Source organism: Equus caballus, chromosome 11 (assembly GCF_041296265.1).
Source record: "Equus caballus isolate H_3958 breed thoroughbred chromosome 11, TB-T2T, whole genome shotgun sequence".
Lineage (NCBI taxonomy): Eukaryota > Metazoa > Chordata > Mammalia > Perissodactyla > Equidae > Equus > Equus caballus.
The window spans coordinates 40,451,443-40,473,426 of NC_091694.1; the positions used below are offsets into that span (position 1 = coordinate 40,451,443).

General features: G+C 38.6%; 1 protein-coding gene across 23 annotated transcripts in view; it reads right to left on the reverse strand.

Moving 5' to 3' along the window:
- RHOT1 (ras homolog family member T1) overlaps positions 1 to 21,984 on the reverse strand; it is a 56,685-nt gene that overhangs the window by 33,523 nt on the left and 1,178 nt on the right. For 13 of the 23 annotated variants that reach the window (XR_011422713.1, XR_011422714.1, XR_011422712.1 and 10 more), the window contains exons 2-6: positions 6,820 to 6,878; positions 5,090 to 5,171; positions 2,989 to 3,032; positions 2,618 to 2,671; positions 2,411 to 2,463 (exon numbers count right to left, since the gene is read on the reverse strand). Coding sequence is in view for 20 of the 23 variants with exons in the window: in XM_023651639.1 (XP_023507407.1) it covers positions 2,411 to 2,463; positions 2,618 to 2,671; positions 2,989 to 3,032; positions 5,090 to 5,171; positions 6,820 to 6,878 (292 nt within the window). In the remaining 3 variants the exon portion in view is untranslated. Of the gene's footprint in view, positions 1 to 2,410; positions 2,464 to 2,617; positions 2,672 to 2,988; positions 3,033 to 5,089; positions 5,172 to 6,819; positions 6,916 to 11,906; positions 14,503 to 21,534; positions 21,868 to 21,984 lie in introns of those variants that run through there. The other 10 variants (XM_070225730.1, XM_070225725.1, XM_070225726.1 and 7 more) reach the window with 5 other exon arrangements.

Consider the following 21,984-nt stretch of genomic DNA (forward strand, 5'->3'; position numbering starts at 1 on the left):
CCCTGCAAGAGAGGTTGGAGGGAAAGCAAATCACCCTGGTGGACTCCAGATTGCAACAAAAAAACTTGCAAGCATTTATTTACCCCGTCTAGTGTGGTCATTATGTGTAAAAGGACTGACCCACTATATAACACAAATATAGCTTCCTAACAGAGCCAGGAGGGTTTCCAAAGATGTAGTGGTTTGCAAACAAAGGTGTGCTCAGAATAATTTAAGGAGCTTAAAAAAATACGCATATCCAAGTCCTGCTCCAAACCTACTGATTTTAAAACTCTAGGGGTGGGGCAAAGGCATCTATATTTTTTTAAGACTACTTCAGGTGACAGTGACAGGCACCCGTGATGAAGAACAACTGTGACAATGGTCCAGGGAAGTTCAAGAAGAATATACATGTAACAAATATAAACTTAAGGTATGAGGCCCAAGGAAGAAGGTACTGGAAAGTGTAAGGGCCATACAACAAAGAAGAGACCACCTTGGGACATCTCAACCACAAGAAAAATAAGTATGCTCACATGATTCAGGGAGGAAAAAATCCAGCTACACCTGAGGAAGCTAAATTAGAGCTTCAAATGTTAAAAGCCACTTTCCGATGGTAGTAAAAGGGCCACAAAACTAGGGACAGCATTTTACGAAGCTGTCACAGTAAAATCAAAATTTTTTTTTTTTTTTTTTAATATTGGCACCTGAGTCAACATCTGTTGCCAATCTTCTGTTCCTTTTTTCCCTCCTTCTTCTTCTCCTCCCCAAATAGCTGCACACACTAGCTGTAGGCCCTTCTGGTTGTGCTATGTGGGACACCGCCTCAGCATGGCTGAAAGAGTGGTGCTAGGTCCGCGGCCAGGATCCCAACCAGCGAAACCCTGGGCCGCCGAAGCACAGTGTGTGAACCTAACGGGGCTGGCCCCTAAAGCCAAATTTTTAAAATTCAGTGGTCCAAGCTGCCTCTGGATGGATCCTGGCAAAACTGCCTTCTCTGAAGAGTCTCTCTTGGAAACTGCTCAAGTAATCAGCAAGAAGAGCAGGTGTCAGGAGTTCCAAGGTGGCCCTATCTAATACACTCTCTCTGATGATAGAAATGTTCTTTATCTGTACTGTCCATTACTGTAATCACCAGCCACAAGTAGCTTTTGAGCACTTGAAATGTGGCTAAGTGTATTCAAGGAACTGGATTTTTGGTTTTATTTAATTTCACTTAATTTGAAGTTAAACTGCACAAGTGACTAGAGGCTACTGTATTGGACAGTGTGGCTCTAGGGGTCACTCTCTCCTTTCCACCTTGTCGGTAAGTTGCCACAAAGTTTAAAACCATGATAAAGAGGAGCTATCAGAGCCACAAGGCACAGCATATACAATACCATCTCAGTCACAAAGTCTCCTTCCGTAAAGATGTGAGACAGGGTCAACGACCTCGTTCATCTGTTTAGAATCAGATCTTCAGAGTTTCAGGGCACAAAAATGCCCAACTAAAAGAGAAGTCTAAAAAATTAAGTAAAGGACCAGATATGTCTAAGACATAAAATTACTCTGATTTCCTAACATTTAAAAAGACTCAAATGCTTCATAAATATGTTCAATTAAACAATACTGCAAGAAAAATGTTTTGTTTCCATTTTAACTTAAAACCCAAAGTATTTATACCCAGAACTACCATTCTGCTCTGAAAATTACAGAATGTGTGTTCTCTTGCTTTCCCCCATCACACATATATCTTCCAAAGAATTTCAAAGAAATTTCCCTATATGAATTCCTAAACGAAGATCTCGAGGTTTTTTTAAAGAACTTATAAAGCACTTACATATGCATTATTTCATTAGACTCTCAAAATAATCACATGTAGCCAAGACAGGCATTATCTTCATCTTCACTTACAGATGAGGAAACTAAGGCTCAATGAAGTCAAAGTCTTAAAGCTCCTAAGTGGCCAAGCCAGATTTCAAAGGTCGTTCACTTCCTCCAAGTCCTGTGCTCTTATATACACCACACGGTGAGCAATCACTGACAAGAGGAGATGCCATTCCTCCTCGAAAGGGCATCTCAAGAGAGAGGGCACGTACAATACAGGTGAAGAGGAATTCTAAAGCTGAGACTTTTCAAGCAGCGGTTTGAGAAAGAGAAATGTAAGATTAATTATCAAAATATTTAATGTCTGAAATTGTGTATCATCAGAGTATCAGAGCTCTATTTTCTGCTTTGCTCTCAAATATATATGCTACCTCAAATAATTCCTCCCCAAAAAGGTGTGTGTGCATACGTAAACAGAGAGAAAGATCTATACAGTAAACACGGTAAAATGTTAACAACTGGTGGATCAAAGCGAAGGGTTTACAAATGTTCTTTGCATTATTTCTTGCAACTTTTCTGTAAGTTTGAAATTCTTAAATATACAAAGTTTCAGAGAAAAAAATACCTGCTGTCTTTGTCTGTTCTTTCATTTATGAGAGGAATCCATCGACTTGTTACCTAAAATGAAAATTAACAAGAGCTAAGCCACGATAAGGATCTTCTGTGAAAAATGCTGTGCCTTACGACACCAAAACTCTAAATTGAACATCAATTTTGAAAGTGCTCCCACTGAAATTTAACTAAATATAGTGAAAAAGTCACACATTCATACCTTATCAATAGAATGCTTGTTGTTAACAGCATAAACTATGCAGATGACATTAGCCTGCAAAAAAAAAAATTAATAGTGTTTTTAAATAATAAACAGGTAAACAGTAGCATTTAATTACCAACTAGTTAATATATTTGGGCCAAAGAAAAAACAAAATTTGAAAACTAAAAAAAAGAAAAAAAATACTTAGCATGCCTCTAGGAGGAAAAAGTTTCCAAAGACTTAACAACAAAAACACATACTCAAAGTCAGGAGTAACAACAAAGAATTGAAAAAGCCCTCATGGTGAGTGGGAGAATGAAAAACGGAGACTCATAGAATCGTGACTGATTTCTCACAAAAAAACCCTACAACTATTTCTTTTAACTCACCTGTGATATTTCTTGATGAAGTTGTTCATCACTCTGTTCTGCTTCTACAAATGACAAAGCCAAAGAAAGTTTCACATTTTAAAAACAGTCATAGAAACTAATGGCCAAGCTAAATAAAATCTCTGCGACATCCATCTAACATTCCTCTAAATATCCCTCATCCCTCATGTCATGGTGTAGTGCCAGATTAGGTGGCAAATACAAGGGCAAGCCAGGGGAAGGACAGAGTGGAACTATGATAAGGAAGCTGGCTGACACTAAAAGACAAGTCTACAAGAGGATAATTCAGGCACCAAAGAGCAGAAGGCATTGTGTGAAAAATCTAGGCTGGCGTCTGATCCAGAGTTGAGAAAGGTCAGGCAAAAGAGATCAGAAACCCAAGCTAGAAGACAGGGTACTGAAGAGTCAGAAGCCCAGACAAAGAGCTTATACACAAAGGGTCAAAAGGCCAAGTGAGAATCTGGGCAATACAAGTTCAAGATCTAGATAGCAGATATGAGTAATAGTAACCAGGCCCAGAAGCAAAACGGGAGCATGATAATGAAAAGTCAAGAATTCCCTCTCTAGCACGTATCTCTAGCTAGAACTGGTCTCAATGGGTGGATGTGCCTATAAGCCCAAGGTGCAGGGGATACGCCTGATATAGCTAGGATGAAGCAGCACACAAACGATAAGCAAAGCATTTACTGACATATTAATTTAGACCACCTTACATTAAATGTGTTTCCCCCAAAAAATGCCTTTTATGTCTGACAAACTAGTATCATAAATGAGTTCAATGGTACTTATATTATGCTAAATAATTGGTCATATTTTTAATATCTTTTCATATGCTGCATAATCAATGGGTTAACGTCTCACTTCTAATACTGAAGTGAATCCATTTATGTGGCTACACATACTGAAAAAAATAACTCTGTAAATAAAGCTAGTTATGAGACTGATTGTAGCAGAAAGCATCCAATCCCCTCAGCTTCTAGTACAGTGTTGTCCAGTAGAAAGATAACGCAAGCCATGTATGCAATCTTTAATTTTCTAGTAGTCACCTTAAGAACAGGAAAAAGGAACAGGTAAAATCACTTTTTTATTTAACCTAAAATATCAAAAATACTAAAATTCCAACATGTACTCAGAAAAATTATTAATGAGATATTTTACATTCTTTTTTTTCATACTAACTCTTCTAAATCCACCTGTATTTAACACTTATAGCACCTTTCAATTTAGACTGGTCACATTTCAAGTGTTTGATGGTCAAATGTACTGGACTACACAGTTCTAGTAACTTCTTTTTAGGACATACCCGATACCAGCCTGCAAAACAAAGAATTACCAATGTAGCTATACCCACTTTTTACAGGAGATTTTACTGTTTAGAGCAGTTTTAGGTTCACAGCAAAACTGAGTGGAAGGTACGGAGATTTACCATATATTTCCTACCCCCACACAGCTTCCCCCTCTATCAACATCACCCATCAGGGTGGTATATCTGTTACGACTGAACCTTTAAAAAAAAAAGTCATCCCAGAATAAAGCAAAACAATTTAATGATTAAAAAGTAAGTAGCAGTGTATAGAAAATTTTTTAATTACTAAAAGCAATACAGATATGTCTCTATTATCATGTAATATAAGCAAGCTGACAACGGTTTTAACTATTATTTTATTTGGGACAAAAGCTGACAAACTAAAGAAGAAATTTAGAACCCAACAAATTCTCAAATTCAGAACTCTTTCTATGTCATCACAGCATGCCTGAATGCCTAATAACAAAACGAACCCAGAACTTCCCTGCAAAGATGCCAATTCAAGGAGGGTAATAATTTATCTACTACTTGTCATTTACCATTCCTCTTTCCTTTTCATTATTATAGAACCCACCTTGTAAATTAGGGACAGAGAACTGCAAGATGGAGGCTTGGGGCAGGGGGAGGTGGCAGTTGGCAGGGAGATATATATGAGACAAGAATAGTAAATGATCATTTACTGCTGGAGAAAAAGGACCACCCCTCTTTCAATATTTTTTAAAGCTCAGTAAGTTTCTTTTTTTGAGGACTATTAAATTAACCCTACACCTTTACCTACAAGAGGACATTCATTACCTGAGTAATCTACAATGTGTGTTGGAACTCTCTCAGGTGTAACATCCGCTGGAATGGTGATTTCTTCTGCCCGGGGAGGAACCTTCATTTGAAAACAAGTATAGAAAACAAAAAACCCTTAGATATTATCAATCAAACTTGTTAATAGATGATGTATACATATCTACATATTAGTCCCTTTCACCCATACCTGTCCTTACAGATACTTGTTCTACTTTTAAATGCTTATTTTTGTGCTTTACCACAGATGCAAATATACATTAAAACTATATGATAAAACATTAAAAAAAAAAAAAACCCCATTTCTACTTGTGTGGGCACAGGTTGTATTAAGGATACTCGAGAGCTGATGCAGCCTAAAACAATACTTAAATTAATTTGGTGTTTCAAATATTAGATTTTTAAAGTACACTGTTTTCATGCTATTTTGTTGAAGGCTTAAGAGACTCTATAAATGAGGAGCTATGTTAATCCAAAACAATCCTCAAATAAAACAATAAACTATCAAAATTAATTTCTTCTACAAGATAACTGATTGGCCACATAAGCCTTATGCTTAATGATTCCATTTTCTGGGAAGACTGTATGATTGTTTAACCAACTAAAAACCCCTTATCCTCACCCAAGAGGACTATGCTAAAACAACAATTCTAAACTAAGTTCAACTATCACAGAAAACTTTTAGGTATTACACCCTGAATGATCACAAGTAATGTTACTGATTTCACAAACCATACATGAAAATACACTTCATTTCACAAATTAAGTAATTTAACCATCTTAAGAGGAAAAAAAAGCAAAAGAAACAATGAATGATCATATAACCATTGTTGAAAACACTACCACATAATACATCAAATTCCTATCTGAACAATGAAATGACACGGATATTCCTAACCAAACAAGAGTAAAGAAAGGGTAAATGCAAACTGTGGCACTAACAATACCTACTATGTGAAGAAAGAGAATAAAAAGAAGTCATTTTCATCCCATTTGCAGTGATCCCATTCCCCATACTAATATCCTAACTTAACAACAGGCCTTAGCCAGCAGTCCCTCATACCGGAACTTCCAAAACGTACATAAATATATTGCCAGTAATAATCAAACCACCTTACTTTTGGTGGCACTCTACTAGTATTTAAGCTTACCTCATTTGAGATTCACAACAATTTTTGAAGTAGGCAAAGGTGGAATGAATTAGTTTCTTCATGTGTAGAATGATAAAAGTGGATACTATTAAAGGTTTTCAAACATGTCTGTCAGAATCCTAGTGGTTCTAAAGCCTCAAAGACGGGAGCGGCAGGTGGAAGGCAGATGGGGATCAAGACCTTTCACCCTAACCTCAACTAAAGGAATACTCATCTGTTCTATATTTTGGGCTTACAAGTAACATTTTATTTTTAAGAAAGGATTACACAACTTAGATAATCTCTAACGTTCCTTTCAGCTCCCATTTTACAGATGAGAAAACTAAGGCACAGAGACGACAAATGTCTTAGCCAAGGTCAAAAAGTAGGAATGAAAAGCAATTAGGTGAACTCAGATCTAAGTGAATTCTTTCTCCTATACTGTATTTCAGGGACGTCTTATATAAACTAATATGAGCCCCTTTAAAAATCTAAACTGTCAGAAAGGAAATACATACAAAAAAGGACAGAATTTATTTTAACTCAGTTTTGAATAAATTTAAAAAATTTTAAATATAAGAAAGAAATCAAAATGTTTACCTCTTCTGGGAATTCTTCACTGACCAGAGACATAATCAGTGATGTCTTCCCAACTCTAGCTGTGAAAAGAAAAATCATTACTTTAATAAAGTGTTTAGGTTATACATAAGAGCAAAGTCAGCAACCACACAGGAAAGTCTATTACCTGTTAGCTAAAATCAGAGGCATCCAAATTAGCAAGTTTTAGTACAATACTTAAAGTATATCTCTTTTTTTTCTGCTTAGAAAAGTTTCAAATACTACTTAAAACAAAAAATTACCAAAATATACAAAAATAAAAATCTCCCATAATATCCTCATTAACAACTTAATTTATGGAGTCTCTCAGATTTTTCCTAAACTTATATTAACATGTTATAATAATTTACCACAGTGGAATCACAGTATTCATACTATTTTGCAATCTTCTTTTATCATTTAATTATCTATTTGGGCAGTATTCCATGTCAATATATAAAAACCTGCTGGGAGGGGCCGGCCCAGTGGCGCAGTGGTTAAGTGCGCACATTCCGCTTTGGTGGCCCGGGGTTCGCCAGTCCGGATCCAGGGTGCGGAGATGGCACCACTTGGCATGCCGTGCTGTGGCAGGCGTCCCACATATAAAGCAGAGGAAGATGGGCACGTATGTTAGCTCAGGGCCAGTCTTCCTCAGCAAAAAGAGGAGGATTGGCAGCAGTTAGCTCAGGGCTAATCTTCCTCAAAAAAACCAAACCAAACCAAACCAAACAAAAAAACCTCCTGGAGGGGAAAGGAAAGTTATTATTCAATGAATACAGAGTTTTTATTGGGGATGATGAAACAGTTTTAGATACACAAAGAGGTGATGGTTATACAAGATTCTGAATGTACTTAATACCCCTGAATTGTACACTTATAAATGTTTAAAATGTTAAATATTGTTTTGTATATTTTATAATTTTTTAAAACAGCAAAAATAAATCCATTTTATATTAACATTAAAAAGCCTCCATTATTTTTGATAGTTATATGAGAATCTATTGTATGATGCATCATAATTTATTAATGTAATTCCTAACAATAAACATTGTTCACGTTTTCACTTTAATAAACAATGCTGTAAGGAGGATTTCCACAGGATAAATTTCTAGAAGTGGAACTCTAGTTAGCATGCATCATCTTTTTTGTTTTTAACAGATATTGTTAAATTACCTACAACAAAGAATAAACTAATTTACATCCTCACCAATAGAAGATCAGCGTCTATTTCTACACATCCTTATATTCTCTTTTTTTTATGGTATCATATTTAAAGGGTTAGAGCTAAAAAAACTTCCCAGTTACATTTTCTAATCTAGAAATTTTTTAAAGGCACAAACTTAAAAACCTTAATTTTCATTCTGAAATTTGACTTCCATTCCCATCACTTTCTGATCATACAATTACTACTGTTAGACATTCAACTGCTTATCAACTAAACCCTTTTGTGATTCTAGAGGGAAACAGTCCACCTGCATATTAATCTCTGTCATAATAGCAAATTAGTTTCCAAAAGTAAAGTCTAAATATAAAAGAACTGGAAAATTTAAGTTAAGAAAAGTCATATTCCTTTCTTAAATGACTAAAACAAAGGGTGACTAAGAACACGAGTCCAGTCTCCGGAAAAACAATGAATGGCTGGAAAGGAGAACACTGGTCAAAACAACGTAGCGGGTGTGCTGTGAGCAAGTGAGCACTGCTGGTGGAGGGACAGAGCAGACGGCTGACAGGTGGCTTCCAGCTCTGATTCTGCAGATCTTTTCAACGGACTTGTGTGAGCAGGCTTGGGCCTTGTCCAAGCGGCTGACAATCAGATAACATTTCCGAGTTCCGACCATGTCAGTGAATCCAGAGCCCGTCATCACAGAGCTGCTAGCACCTAGTCATTGACGTCAGCTTGTCCAGCTCCCCAGAAAGCTTTCAGATGAAGAACCCGGAATCTAAAAACAGTGATTTTCTCAAGGTCTCAGTGAAAGAGCAGTTGCAGACCTAAGAGAATAACCCATCTCCTGATGGCTAAGTCAGTGTTCTTTCTCTCTCTTATGCTATACTTTAAGAAATACTATGGGGGCCAGCCCCATGGCCAAGTGGTTAAGTTCGTGTGCTCCACTTCGGGGGCCCACGCCCATCAAGCCACACTATAGCAGCATCCCACATAAAATGCAAGAAGACTGGCACAGATGTCAGTTCAGGAACATTCTTCCTCCAGCAAAAAGAGGAAGATTGAAAACAGATGTTAGCTCAGAGCCAATCTTCCTCACAAAAAAAATAAAATAAAAATATTAACACGACTAATACAAAAAATGAATAGTGACCCCTAAAGTCAGCAAGCACTGTATACACAAATACTATGTAAGTTAATTAAAATATTCACTGATTCAGTGGTGACTAATCCAGCACCTCCTTTTTTTTTTTTAACTTATTGTGAGAAAATTTCAGACAGAAAAATAGCAAAATAATACAAAGGAGTCATGTCTATCCTTTAAACAAATTCCCCAAATGTTAACATTTTACCATATTTGCATATCATTTTCTTTCTCTCTTAATACATATATTTTCAATCATTTGAAAGTAAGCTGCAGACATGATGCCCCTTTACCCTTAAGCACCTTTGTGTGTATTTCCCAAAAAACAAGACCATTCTCTTACATAACCACCATGCACTATCAAGATAATGAAATTAACCCCAATATAATACTATTATCTAACTTACAGACCTCATTCATATTTCACCATTTGTCCCAATGTTATCTTTTATAAAAAAGAAAAATGTTTTTTTTTTCTGTCCAGGAGCAGATGTTGCAATTAGTTGTCCTGTCTCTTTAGTCTCTTGTAATCTGGAGGAATTCCTCAATCTTTTTTATCTTTCATGACCTCAACAATTTTGAAGAATCTAGCCATTTAATTTGTAGAATACCCCTCAACTGGGTTTGTATGATATTTTCTCATCATTAATTTCATATTTTGCATTTTTGGCAGGAATACCCCAGAAGTGATATTTTGTCCTTAGAGCATCACAGCAGGAGGGAGAGGATGTCATTACTGGTGATGTTAGCTGTCATCACTTGGAGGAGGTGGTGCCTGCCAGGTTTCTCCACTGTCAAGTTATTATTTTTTCCTTTGTAATTAATATGTATCTTGTGAGGAGATACTTTGAGACTATGTAAATATTCTGTTTCTCATCAAACTTTTGCTTTTTGTTTTCCTTCTTGTTTTAGCATCCATTCATGATTCTTGCCTGAAACAAGGATTGCTGTAGCGGTTGCTAGGCGGTCATTTTCTATTTCTATCAGTCCTTCTACATCACTTTGCATTTTATTGTAAGGAAAAACTTTCCCTTCTGATTCATATCATATGGTCTCATGGATTCTTTTACTATTCTATGAGTTAAAATCCATTACTCTTGGGGGCCAGCTCTGTGGCTGAGTGGTTAAGTTCCCACGCTCCGCTGCGGCAGCCCAGGGTTCGGATCCTGGGCGCGGACATGGCACCACTCGTCAGGCCACGTTGAGGCGGCGTCCCACATCCCACAACTGGAAGGACCTGCAACTAGGATATACAGCTGTGTACGGGGGGGGGGGGGGGGGGGGGGTTGGGAAGATAAAGCAGAAAAAAAAAAAAAGACTGGCAACAGTTGTTAGCTCAGGTGCCAATCTTTAAAAAAAAAAACTAAAGTATTTAAAAAAAAAATCCATTACTCTTATTATTTGGAGGCTCAAATTGTCCCATTTTACTTTGAAAAATCACATTCATGCAGGTATAAATCAGCATGTACAATATGATCCCATTTTATAAATAAATATGTATTTGCATAGAAAAAAAACTGTGGAAAGATATATACACCAACAGTGGTTATCTCTGAAGTAAATGTAACTGTAACTTACTTCTTTGTGCTTTTCCACATTTTCCCAATTTTCTACAATAAACATGTATAATTTTTGCTACTAGAAAAGGTTAACAGTATTATTTCAAAAGTCATTTTTTTCGTAGTAAAAATTGGCATGTTCTAAATTTACAGATGGCAACTGAAATTCACCTAAAGGCTGACATGTTAAATGCATTCTTTCATGCCTTCAACAAGCACTTCTTTATGCCAGGCACTGTTCCAGGTGCTGGAGATACCAGTGATCAAGGCACTAGATCTTCCCTACTTTTACGTTCACGGAGATTATGTGCCAATGGATTTATGAAATTTTCACCAATAAGGAACACTCTTTCTACACATTGGGATAAAAAGCAAAAATTCAAAACTGTAGCCCTCTTTGATGCACCCTTTCTCTGTACTTAGCATTCAAGTTCTGTCAAATTTTCTTTTGAAATTTTTAATCTTCATTCCTTCTTCTCTTCCCACTTTTCCCCAATCATAGTGCTTTTACTGAATGAAACATCTCCCAGTTCCCAACTTCCTAGCCCCTCCCCAGTCTCTCCTCTTATTAATCTATCAACAACACAAAGGCCAGTCCATCTTTCTTACACATTGGTTTCATTTTCCAACTCACCCAATCAAAGCCTTCCTTCACTCTCAATTACCTACCAGATCAAGGCCAAACTATACTATGGCCTACGAAAATCATGCACTATTTAACCCCAGCTCATGGATCTTTGCTCATTTCCCACTATTCCCCACAAACAAAATTTGCTGAAATGAGGCCATCCTGCTCTGTATAAACACAAATGAGCCATGATGAATCCTGCCCCTCACATAGTTTTCTTCATCTAAACTACCATGTCCTCTCCCCTCTACTTTTCCAAATATTAACCATCTCTCAAGGACGGCTCAAATTCTACCTCCTCCCTAAAGACATCTCAGAGCTACTATAGCCCTCCCCTTCCTCCTTTAAACTACTCCTGTGCCACAGAACTTAGATCAAGCTGTTATGAATATAAGGTACATACTTAACACCCATGAGTCTACCTTAACCCAGTAACCAAATATTTGAAAACCCTTGGATAATTGACTGAATTTTCTAATTTTATATGAACAGGAGAAGGACCTCTAGCACATCAACCCCAGACTGAAATATCTGACTTGACTTCACCTTGCCCAAGCACAACAGCACTGCTACAGCCATTTGGGAAATTAGTCCCACCTCCTGGAGCTTTTGGAACTCTCTCATTCACAGCTTTTCTTAAGAGCCAAGGAAGGGGCCGGCCTGGTGGTGCAGCAGTTACACGCACACGGTCGGCTTCGGTGGCCCAGGGTTCGCCGGTTCGGATCCTGGGTGCGGACACAGCACCACTCGGCAAGCTATGCTGGTAGGCGTCTCACATATAAAGTAGAGGAAGATGGGCACAGATGTTCGCTCAGGGCCAGTCTTCCTCAGCAAAAAGAGGAGGATTGGCGGCAGATGTTAGCTCAGGGCTAATCTTCCTCAAAAGAAAAAAAAAAGCGCAACTGAAGAGCTGTGAATAGTAGGTAACTGCTGAGGCAATCAAAAAATAATGTTGAAATATCAGTATTAAAGGAGGGTGTGATATAATAAAGAATACACGTAGTCTTTGTCCCCAGTTCCTGGCACAGAGCTTCAAAATCCCTTGGAATCTCCAGTGATAGGAGTGTCTATTGTTATCGTCTCTTTCAACATACTTGGGTTTATCCTAATGAGGTGACTCAGACGGAGGGGAGGACCTACATAGCTTCAGGATGGGAGCTGGTCACCAGAAAAGCCAACCATATGATCAGAAGGTCAGAACTTCCAGCCCCATCCCAAAACCTCCAAGGAGGGAGGTGCGTGTGCTAGAAACTGAGTTCCATCACATGGCCAATAAGTCAATCAATCATGCCTACGTAATGAAGCCCCACATAAAAACTCAGGACAGCAAAGCTCAGGGGAGTTTCCTGGTTGAACATATCGATGTACCAGGAAGGTGGTGCACCCTGACTCCACGGTAACAAAAGCTCCTGCTCTTGGGACCCTTTCAGACCTTGCCCCAGGTACCTCTTCATCTGGCTGTTCATTTGTGTAATCATAAGTACAGCTCTTTCCTGAGTTCTGTGAATCATGCTGGTGAATGATCGAACCAAAGGGGGTTGTGGGAAGCCCCAAATTTGTAGTCAGACAGGAAGAAGTGTGGGTGGTGTGGGGACCCCACTTGCAGCTGGTGTCTAAAGTACGCGTAATCTTGTTGGGGTGCTTGCCTTTTATCTTGTGGGATCTGATGCTAGCTTAGGGTAGTTAGTGTCAAAATTGAAGTGAACTGTAGGACACCTACTGTCAGAATACTGTCAGAATGCAGAGGGCCAGGAGTTAAGTGTTTATAAAAAGAAGTGATAGCTCAAAAAACTGAGAAACACTGTAATAGACCTTCTATCCAAGAGTGTGAGTTTCACTCTGGCACACCTGCCCCCCCCCGGACCAAACGGGAAAAACACACAGAGAATTAACTTCTGCTTCTAAATGGGATCTATCTTCCTTGTGCAGACTCCTACTATCAGTTCACTTGATAAATATTTACCTGATACAAAGTTTAGTCTTAGATACTCTGTGGGGATAATATGGAAAACGTATTAAACAAGATAGATAAAATTGCTGTAAGAGTATGGATCAAATGCTATGTTCAATCACTCTATTAACAAAAGGGAAGGGGAAGAGGAAACGGCAGGAAGAGAAGGGAATATGTACTTCTCCCAGAAGTCTCTAAACATAGTAGGAAACCAAAAAGCTCATAAAAGCAGCCTATACTTTGGTCTCTAGGAGGAAAAAATGAACAATCAGTTAAGACATGTAGGTTCTTAAGACAGTATTGTGCCTGTGTCATATCTAGGCAACCTGCCAGCATACCACCAGTGGTCTCCTGAAGGACTTCCCGGACCTGCTTGGTGAAAACCTGACATTTACCACCAGCTACAGAGCATCTCCAGAAAGACTAAGGAACAAGTATCTCATTATCACCCACAGAAAACTCCACATGGGCAGGGAATGTGTCTTTTGTGTTCACTGTTGAATCTCTAGCCCCCAGCAAATGCACTTAATAAATGGAGCTGTACAGCTTAGTGCCTAAGAGCACAGATTTGAAATTCAGCAAAGTGGCTGGTTACTTCTGAGGGAAATGCAATGGGGAAGGGGCTTCAACTGATTGGTAATGTTTTACTACTTAAGCTGGGTGACGGGTATTTGTTACATTATTCTTATACCTTTTATATAAATATTTCACCAAAAAAAGAATACAGGTTTTGGAATCAGACACAATTGGACTGACATCTTAGCTCTAGCACTCACTAGCTATGTTTCCTCAAGCAAGTCAGCAAGTCTCAGTTTGCTCATCTTTAAAATATAGTGAACGGTTTCACAGAATTGGTAAGGGGATTAATTACAACCACAGATGTCTAATGCTGAGGACAATACCTGGCACACATTAAACACACAAATGGTAGTTGTGATGATGCTGATGGTGAGTTTGAATGAAAGGAGTTAAGTGAGCACTGGAACGGACCCAAAAATTTGGACTTGGGAACCAGCTTTGCCATCAACAGTATGACCCTGAGTTGTCATTGACTCTCTCTGGGCCTCAATTTTCTCATCAGCTAAAAAAAAAAATTGGACTACATGCTATTAATGTTTATAGTTTATGATTAATCTAAACGATCATGTAGCACACCTAAAAAAGAGGCCAGTAACAGATGAAAAAGTGCAAATTACATTAGGTAACGTACCCTACACTACCCTCGAAATGGCAGACAGATCCTCAGACTGTATCTATTGCCTGTATTAATTGTGTATGGGAAAGTGATTTGGCAAGAACATTCATCTATCTATAAGAACAAAGTGGAACTCACCAGGCCAATGTGGAGTCCAGGAATTTCTAGAACTTGCTAACTTATATTCAGCATTTCGTAACTCTTTTCCTTAAATAATTCCTTCATCATGGCCTTGCTTAGGGTCCCAGCAACCCCAAACCCTCAGCTAGCTCAAGGTAGTATTCATCTCAACGGCCACAGCAGCCCATCCTAATTCCAAATGATTATGCACAACGGAGGCAAAACAGTTATCTTAAAACGAGCCAAGCCACTGTCCTCTTATTAGAGCATCGGGAAACCCAGAACTTGGACCTCCTGTCTATTTTTCACTCTTGGCAACTGATGCTGCAGAGCAAGAATACATTTGGGAGAAGGCCCTAGCAAGGTTCCTTGCAAAGAGTGGTGATGTCTGATTTACGACAAGTAACACACAGCAGAGCTCTCTGTGGATCACTAGACAGAAGAACGTCCCTGCTGTGAAGTCTGATCAAGCCCATCAGACCCTGTACTTACGTAATTTATCTTAGTAAGCAGTGTAACTCCCAAGTACCTAAAGCAACAAACCTTTTAGAAGATCCGATGCCTGTACAATTCCTGTGACCTTTGAACTTCTGGGCCTTTCTGGCCCCAGTAGAGATGTCTGCTTTTTCCCTAGTGTCTCCAAAATCCCACAACTACCACGAGCACAGATGTTTCCAGAAACTTCCATTTCTGAAGAACTCTCCTGGATACCTTACACATCTCTACATTCCTTATCCTTGACCTACTATGTGAGAAATGGGAAAGATAACTCAGATACTCAGTAACCCAGATGCTCCCTGGCAACCCAAAGGAAAACAAGTCTCACTCTTGCGTAGTCCTCGAGAAATCCGCCAACCTTAAAGCCCTTAAGACCTTCATTCTTCCCTGTTCAGAACATAATCCCCTGTTGAGAAATACCTTTTTAAAATCTTCCTGTATCCCACCATTCCAAGGCCCTCACTAGTTTCAGAAGAAACTCAGACCTAACTTTTAATCCACAGCTCAAAATATTAAACAAAATGATCAAAATTAAGTCAATCACCAACTTTAAAAGGCCTACCAGTTTCCAAGAAAGTTAAGGATTTGTTGCTCCTTAATCATAGCAAAACTCAGGCCTTCAACAGGTATCCTGTGTTACCTTTAAAGTCCCCTCCCTCACCAAAACCCTTACAATTCACCCATTATTCCTCATCTCTCTTTTTTTTTTTTTTTTGAGGAAGATTAGACCTGAGCTAACATCTGTCGCCAATCCTCCCCTTTTTGCTGAGGAAGACTGGCCCTGAGCTAACATCCCTGCCCATCCTCCTCTACTTTTTATGTGGGATGCCTGCCACAGCATGGCTTGCCAAGCAGTGCATAGGTCTGCACCCGGGATCCAAACCGGTGAACCCAGGGCCACCAAAGCAGAACATGCAAACTTAACAGCTGTGCCTCTGGGCCTGCCCCTCATCTCTCGTCTTAAAACTCATTAGAACACTCTTCCTGGCCATTGCCCCTTCCTGCTTTTCCCATGGAGACCCTATATCCCCAGGGATATTTTCAGAAGAGAAAGACCAACATTCTGAGGAAATTCAGATTTCTTCACAAGCTCAGCTCGTTGGGGCAGTTCTGGCTGCCTGTGCTGCAGCAGGCTCCTGCCAAAGGACAAACCTGCCACCAGGTCTACTCCAACAGGGCAGGCTTCAGAGACAGGAAAGGAAACACCTTGGCAGGAGAGGAGGCGTTGTAAAGACTATAATGATTCCAGAGCTTTACTTAGGCTTGATCATATAGATACACAAGACAGTGGTACCAAAGAGTGGGAATAATTCAATTTAAGTTGTTTATATCAATACTACCTTTTAGAGTGTGATATTTTTATTTATTTATTCATTCATATCCTGCCTCATCTGTTAAAGAATCTGAGGCAGTTTAGCACTCACTATGATAAAACTATGTAATTCCATCTAGTTTCTGAAGTCATAAAAATAAAAAGCCATTTAAAAAGCAAAGAACAGGGGCCAGGCCCGTGGCCAAGTGGTTAAGTTCATGCACTCCAGTTTGGCGGCCCAGGGTTTCGCCGGTTCGGATCGTGGGTGCGGACACGGCACCGCTCATCAGGCCATGCTGAGGCGGCATCCCACATGCCACAACTAGAAGGAACCACAACTAAAAATATACAACTATGTACTGGAGGGCTTTGGGGAGAAAAAGGAAAAATAAAACTTAAAAAAAAAGAAATTAAAAAAAAAAAGGAAAGAACAAGAGCTGGCCCCATGCCTGAGTGGTTAAAGTTCCACGTGCTTCACTTTCCCGGCCCAGGTTGGCCGGTTCAGATCCGAGGCACAGACCTACTCCACTCACCAAACATACTGTGGAGGCATCCTACATACAAAATAGAGGGAGATTTGCACAGATGTTAGCTCAGGGAGAATCTTCCTCACCAAAAAAAAAAGCAAAGACCATGAATCTCTTCCACGTAAAAATCCAAGAGCAATTTCCTTTTTAAAAAAAAGTTCAAAATTAGAGCGAAAGAGACAGATTACAGTGAACTTGGGAGAAAACGAGCACTTTTCCACTAGTATCATTTTGGGTTTCCCTTTGGAAGAGCAGTGAGATGAAGCTACTTAACTAACAAGGATTACACGGACGTGATTCCGTTAAGAAACGCTTCAGTGAATCTAAACCAGGGCTTTTTGCTTCCCTCAAGGTCTACCTGCCTAACCTTGAATAAGACTATCAAATAATGAAGCAGCAGGTTTAAAATTAAAATAGGCCACTTCTGAGCTAATTTTAATTGAGAAATAAATGAGTCCCTTAAAGATATGGGAAACATTTTAGCATATGAAATTTAAAAAATTATTTAAACAAGCCTACAATCAAAAAGGTCCCTTAACAATGGCAGACATGAGTATAAACACTATACATTTTTAACTGCTTCGGAAAATAAGAATTATTTCCAGAAAGGAACAAAATCTCAAGCTCTTCTCTAATTATTGTACCAATTAAATTTTATATTTAATACAAATATATAAGAGATATTTTATAATATAAACGAGTTTAATAAAATATTGTATATGTTTTAATATAAATATATTTAATATAAATTTTAATATGGAAGACAAAAAATTATCCTTTGCTGGCCAGCCATCTGAGGGTCTCTATTTCCTCTATTTTGCCTGAGAAATATTGAAGTGATCTATAAAAACAAAAAGCACAGCCACAATTATCCCCAAGGACAGAAGGCCTTCTGATTCAGTCCAATACAACATGCCACAGTTCTGCCTGAGACTCCATGCTTCTAAGTAGGTCATCCATGGGAAACATAATTCACTATAGGACAAATTATCTAGACTAACAAGGCGAAAACGTCTTTGTCTTTGCACCACATCTTTTGAACAGCTAGTTCTAAATGACAGCAAATTCCTAATATTCATGAAGTGGAAATAATATTCTCTGGTTCCAATCACCACCCTACCAGCCATACTGGCTATTTTTCTTGATAACAAACACCCCATACTTCAAGTGGCAAAGAGACTTACTCCTTATTTGTATCTGCTTCTTTATTAAAAAGCTTTGTTGGCTCTTCTTAAGTTATTGTAATTAGAAAACACAGGGAGAAGGAGGGTGACTAATGAGTTATATTTTCAACTGGAAAACTTCATATTTTTAACTGGGAAAATAGCTGAGCATTGTTCCAAAGGAAAATTGCACTGACCACATGTGGACAATGCGGACTGCAGAAGGACAAACGCTATAGTCTATCCCTCTCCTTCAAACCAGATCAACAGTAGTGGAAGAGGAACAAAAACAACAGCGGAGAACTGGCCTCGATACATATGTGAGGACGATGCAGAACAGACTCTCGAAAGCCGAGAATGCTAGAACACTCTTGGCCATAAACTATCACCCAGGTACTACACACCATATAACAAACCGGAGCAGTTTAATCTTCAAACATCCTTCTACGAAGACCAGAAGGGAGACCAGCATGGCTTTAAAAGGACTGTAGAAAGTTTTTTTCTAAAATAAATCCTAGTTTATTCCTGAAGTCTTTTTGACTCTTATGCCTAGTTTATACCTGAAGAATCTTTCCCCAGTCCCTTCAAACCTCTACAATGACCTCTGGTGTTTCAAGGAGAAGCTGACTTCTCTTGGCAAAGATTATAATTTCTGGCAGCCAAGACATGAAACAGACTTGGCATTGCCATTATAAGTCATTGGTCTACTTTATTGCCAGAACACAGGAATCTCCCAGACAAAGCAAAGCTGAGGACACAGAACAAGAGACCGAATGGATGCTGCCCCTTCAAATCCTAACAGTAACGACAGCAGACTGGATTTAAGAAAGGAGAATGATTACAATTTTAGGACTGAAAGAAGTGGTTTGGAAAACAAGGAAAGTCTAAATAAATGGAACTAGCTTGAACTCACTCGTACTTTCAACTATCTGAGTGCCTACTTTGTGCCAGGCCTATTCTAGGCTCTGGGCATGCAGCAATCAACAAGACAAACCAGCTGCCCTCACGGAGCTTACTTTCTAGCCCAAGTATCAAAAAATCAAGTGAACAAATACGCAGGTGAGTGCGATACCGCCCGGGTCAGGGCCTTCTTGTAGAGAAAGCAGTGAAGGAGAGAGCAGTACAAGGAAGGGCCAGATTGTGAAGGGCTTTGTATGCCCATGTTAAAAAGTTTGGACTCTATTCTAAGAGAAAGAAGAAATCATTAGAGAATTTTAAAAATGGGTAACAGGATCTGAGATATTTTTTAAAGATGACTCTGCCTGAGACACGGAGAATGGACAAAATTAGAAGCAGGGAGACCAGTTAAGGAGATATTACAAAACCCCAGGCCAGAGCCAATGGAGGCTTGAACTAGTTTGGCAGAAGTTTCGATGATAAACTAATCAGAGTTAGACAAATCAGGTAAAAACTACCAGATCCATTTAAAAAGGGGATAACAGTTCCACTTAATTAATTAATTTGACCAGCAGAAGACAAATATATCTCAACGTAATTTAAAAACAAGACTTCATTAAAACTAAAACTATTTCGTGTACTTTTAATGTAGCTGTAAGATTCATTCAGACAAAAGGGTAATAAGGCTTGTGCTAATTGTATTGTAACAAGGACATCTGTTAAGCATACTAATGCAAATCTAATTAAACACAAATTCTGGCCAACGAATCAGACCACGAAAAATTATAACCTGAAGAACTAAGTTTTGTGTGGTTGCATTTTTAAAATTTTGTTTTGTTTAAAGAATGGTAATTGACTTTTGATTTCGCCTGAATGGTATTCAACATGTTCAATAATTAAGACAAGGTGCAGATGATATTTAAAGCACTGTGGCTTTCTGCTCAAAGAAATACGTTAAAATTTATAGACAGCCTAGCTTCTCTGATCGAAGCACTAAATGGACATTAAGGAATTAGCATTAAAGCCTAGATGGATCAGAACCCAGATTCTGGACGGGCCAAGTAAAGATCCATTTCACCCCCCGAGTACAGCATAGGTTTAGCCAGCAGAATGTTGAAACCATTCACAACTATTTCAGAGCTTCAGTGAATGAAACTGCTGCTGTGTGTTCAGGGACAGACACTAAGAGCAATAAAATATACTAAAGTGACAGAGAAGGAGCAGACTTTACAACAATACCAGAGATGATGCTCCTTTTTCTTTGCTTTTCCCATTCCCCTTAGTTAACCATCTTAAAACTACAACTGAATTACTACTACTTTTTTCTAAAAAAGTGGTTTTCCCGATAAATCTGTGTATCGGACCAGTATTAAAATAGCCTTGGTCACACCTACGTTTATCTAGCATTTAAAGTGCCACAGCTAGGCTGACAGCTGTGAAATATTTACATGAAATCTCAAAAAGTTAACGCTTCAAACATTTCCCTCCAGGGGCTGGCCAGGTGGCGTAGTGGTTAAGTTCACGTGCTCCACTTTGGGAGCCCAGGATTCGTGGGTTCAGATCCCAGGTGGGAACGTACACACTGCTCATCAAGCTATGATGTGGTGGCGTCCCATATACAAAACAGAGGAAGACTGGCACAGGTGTTAGCTCAGTGACAATCTTCCTCAAGCAAAAAGAGGAAGATTGAGAACAGATGTTAGCTCAGGGCCTATCTTCCTCACCAAAAAAAAACAAACAAAAAAACCATTTCCCTCCAAAATACCAGCCTTTAACATAAGTAATTAAAATAACATGTCTCAAATAAGTATAACTCTAATATTCTTAAACGTGAAAAAAAATACATACATGTGTGGCAGCTGGCCTAAAGCTTTTGGTATCACCCTTTTTAAGAAAAATGTCTTCCTCAAAAAGTAAGGCTTTCTCTTGTGTCAAGTTTCTCCCTATGATCAAAAAACTCTTGAGCCAGCCCTGATGGCCTAGTGGTTAAAGTTTGGGGCTCACTGATTTGCCGGCCTCGGTTTGCTTGCTGGTCACAGAACCACACCACCTGTCTGTCAGTTGCCATACTGTGGTGTTGGCTCACATAGAAGAACTAGCATGACTTACAACTAGGGTATACAACCATGCACCACGGCTTTGGGGAGGAAAAAAAGAGGAAGATTGGCAACAGCTGTTAGCTCAGGGTAGGGAAAAAACCCTCTTGTATATACACTTTTATCAACTCTCTTATTCCCTTTCATTTCTGCAGAACATGGCTTGTAATTTTTCTAACAAATTTTTATTCCTTTTATGTACTTCTAAATAAGTAACACTGTTAAGCTTTTAACTTAAATGTCCCAAGGCTGACAATATATCTTACATATGTACAGTATTTCTATTTAGATGTTTTACAGACTAATGATTACACGTAATTGCTTCCTATATTCAAAACTAAAACCAAAATATGGGATTTTTGCTTTTAAAAAGTTAGTATTAAAGATTATCCTATAAAACTATTTTATGACACTGTTCAGGACTTTTTTTGTTTTTTTCAGTTTTTTAAGCAGAACATCTACTCACTTTCTCTACCTTGCTCCAAATGCATCAGTGTGAATCATATGTTAAATAACACCTTTCTAAACTTTGTCAAGGAAGTCCATCCAAAACACAGATTAAGATAACGTTATAAATAAACACTAAAATTCACAACTGCAAACCAAAAAGTAAACTGGTCTGGCTAAGCTGACTTTTAAATTCTGATTCAAAAAGATTTCTCCAAACAGCAGGTGAACAGAGATGTCAATAAACATCAAAGAACACTACAGAAGAGGGTAAAAAAGTGTTAGCTTTCTTCCTTGGGAGTGCATTACGGTGACCTGGAGGGCTATTCTAGAATGCAATGGGGTTTAGAATAGAATGCTTCAAAACAGCAATGGTAGAGTATTAACTAACGTTCTTTAAAACAAACAACACAGTCCTCGCCAGCCCACTTTCTTCTTATTTTAGTCCTACCAATTGAGTCATGTAACT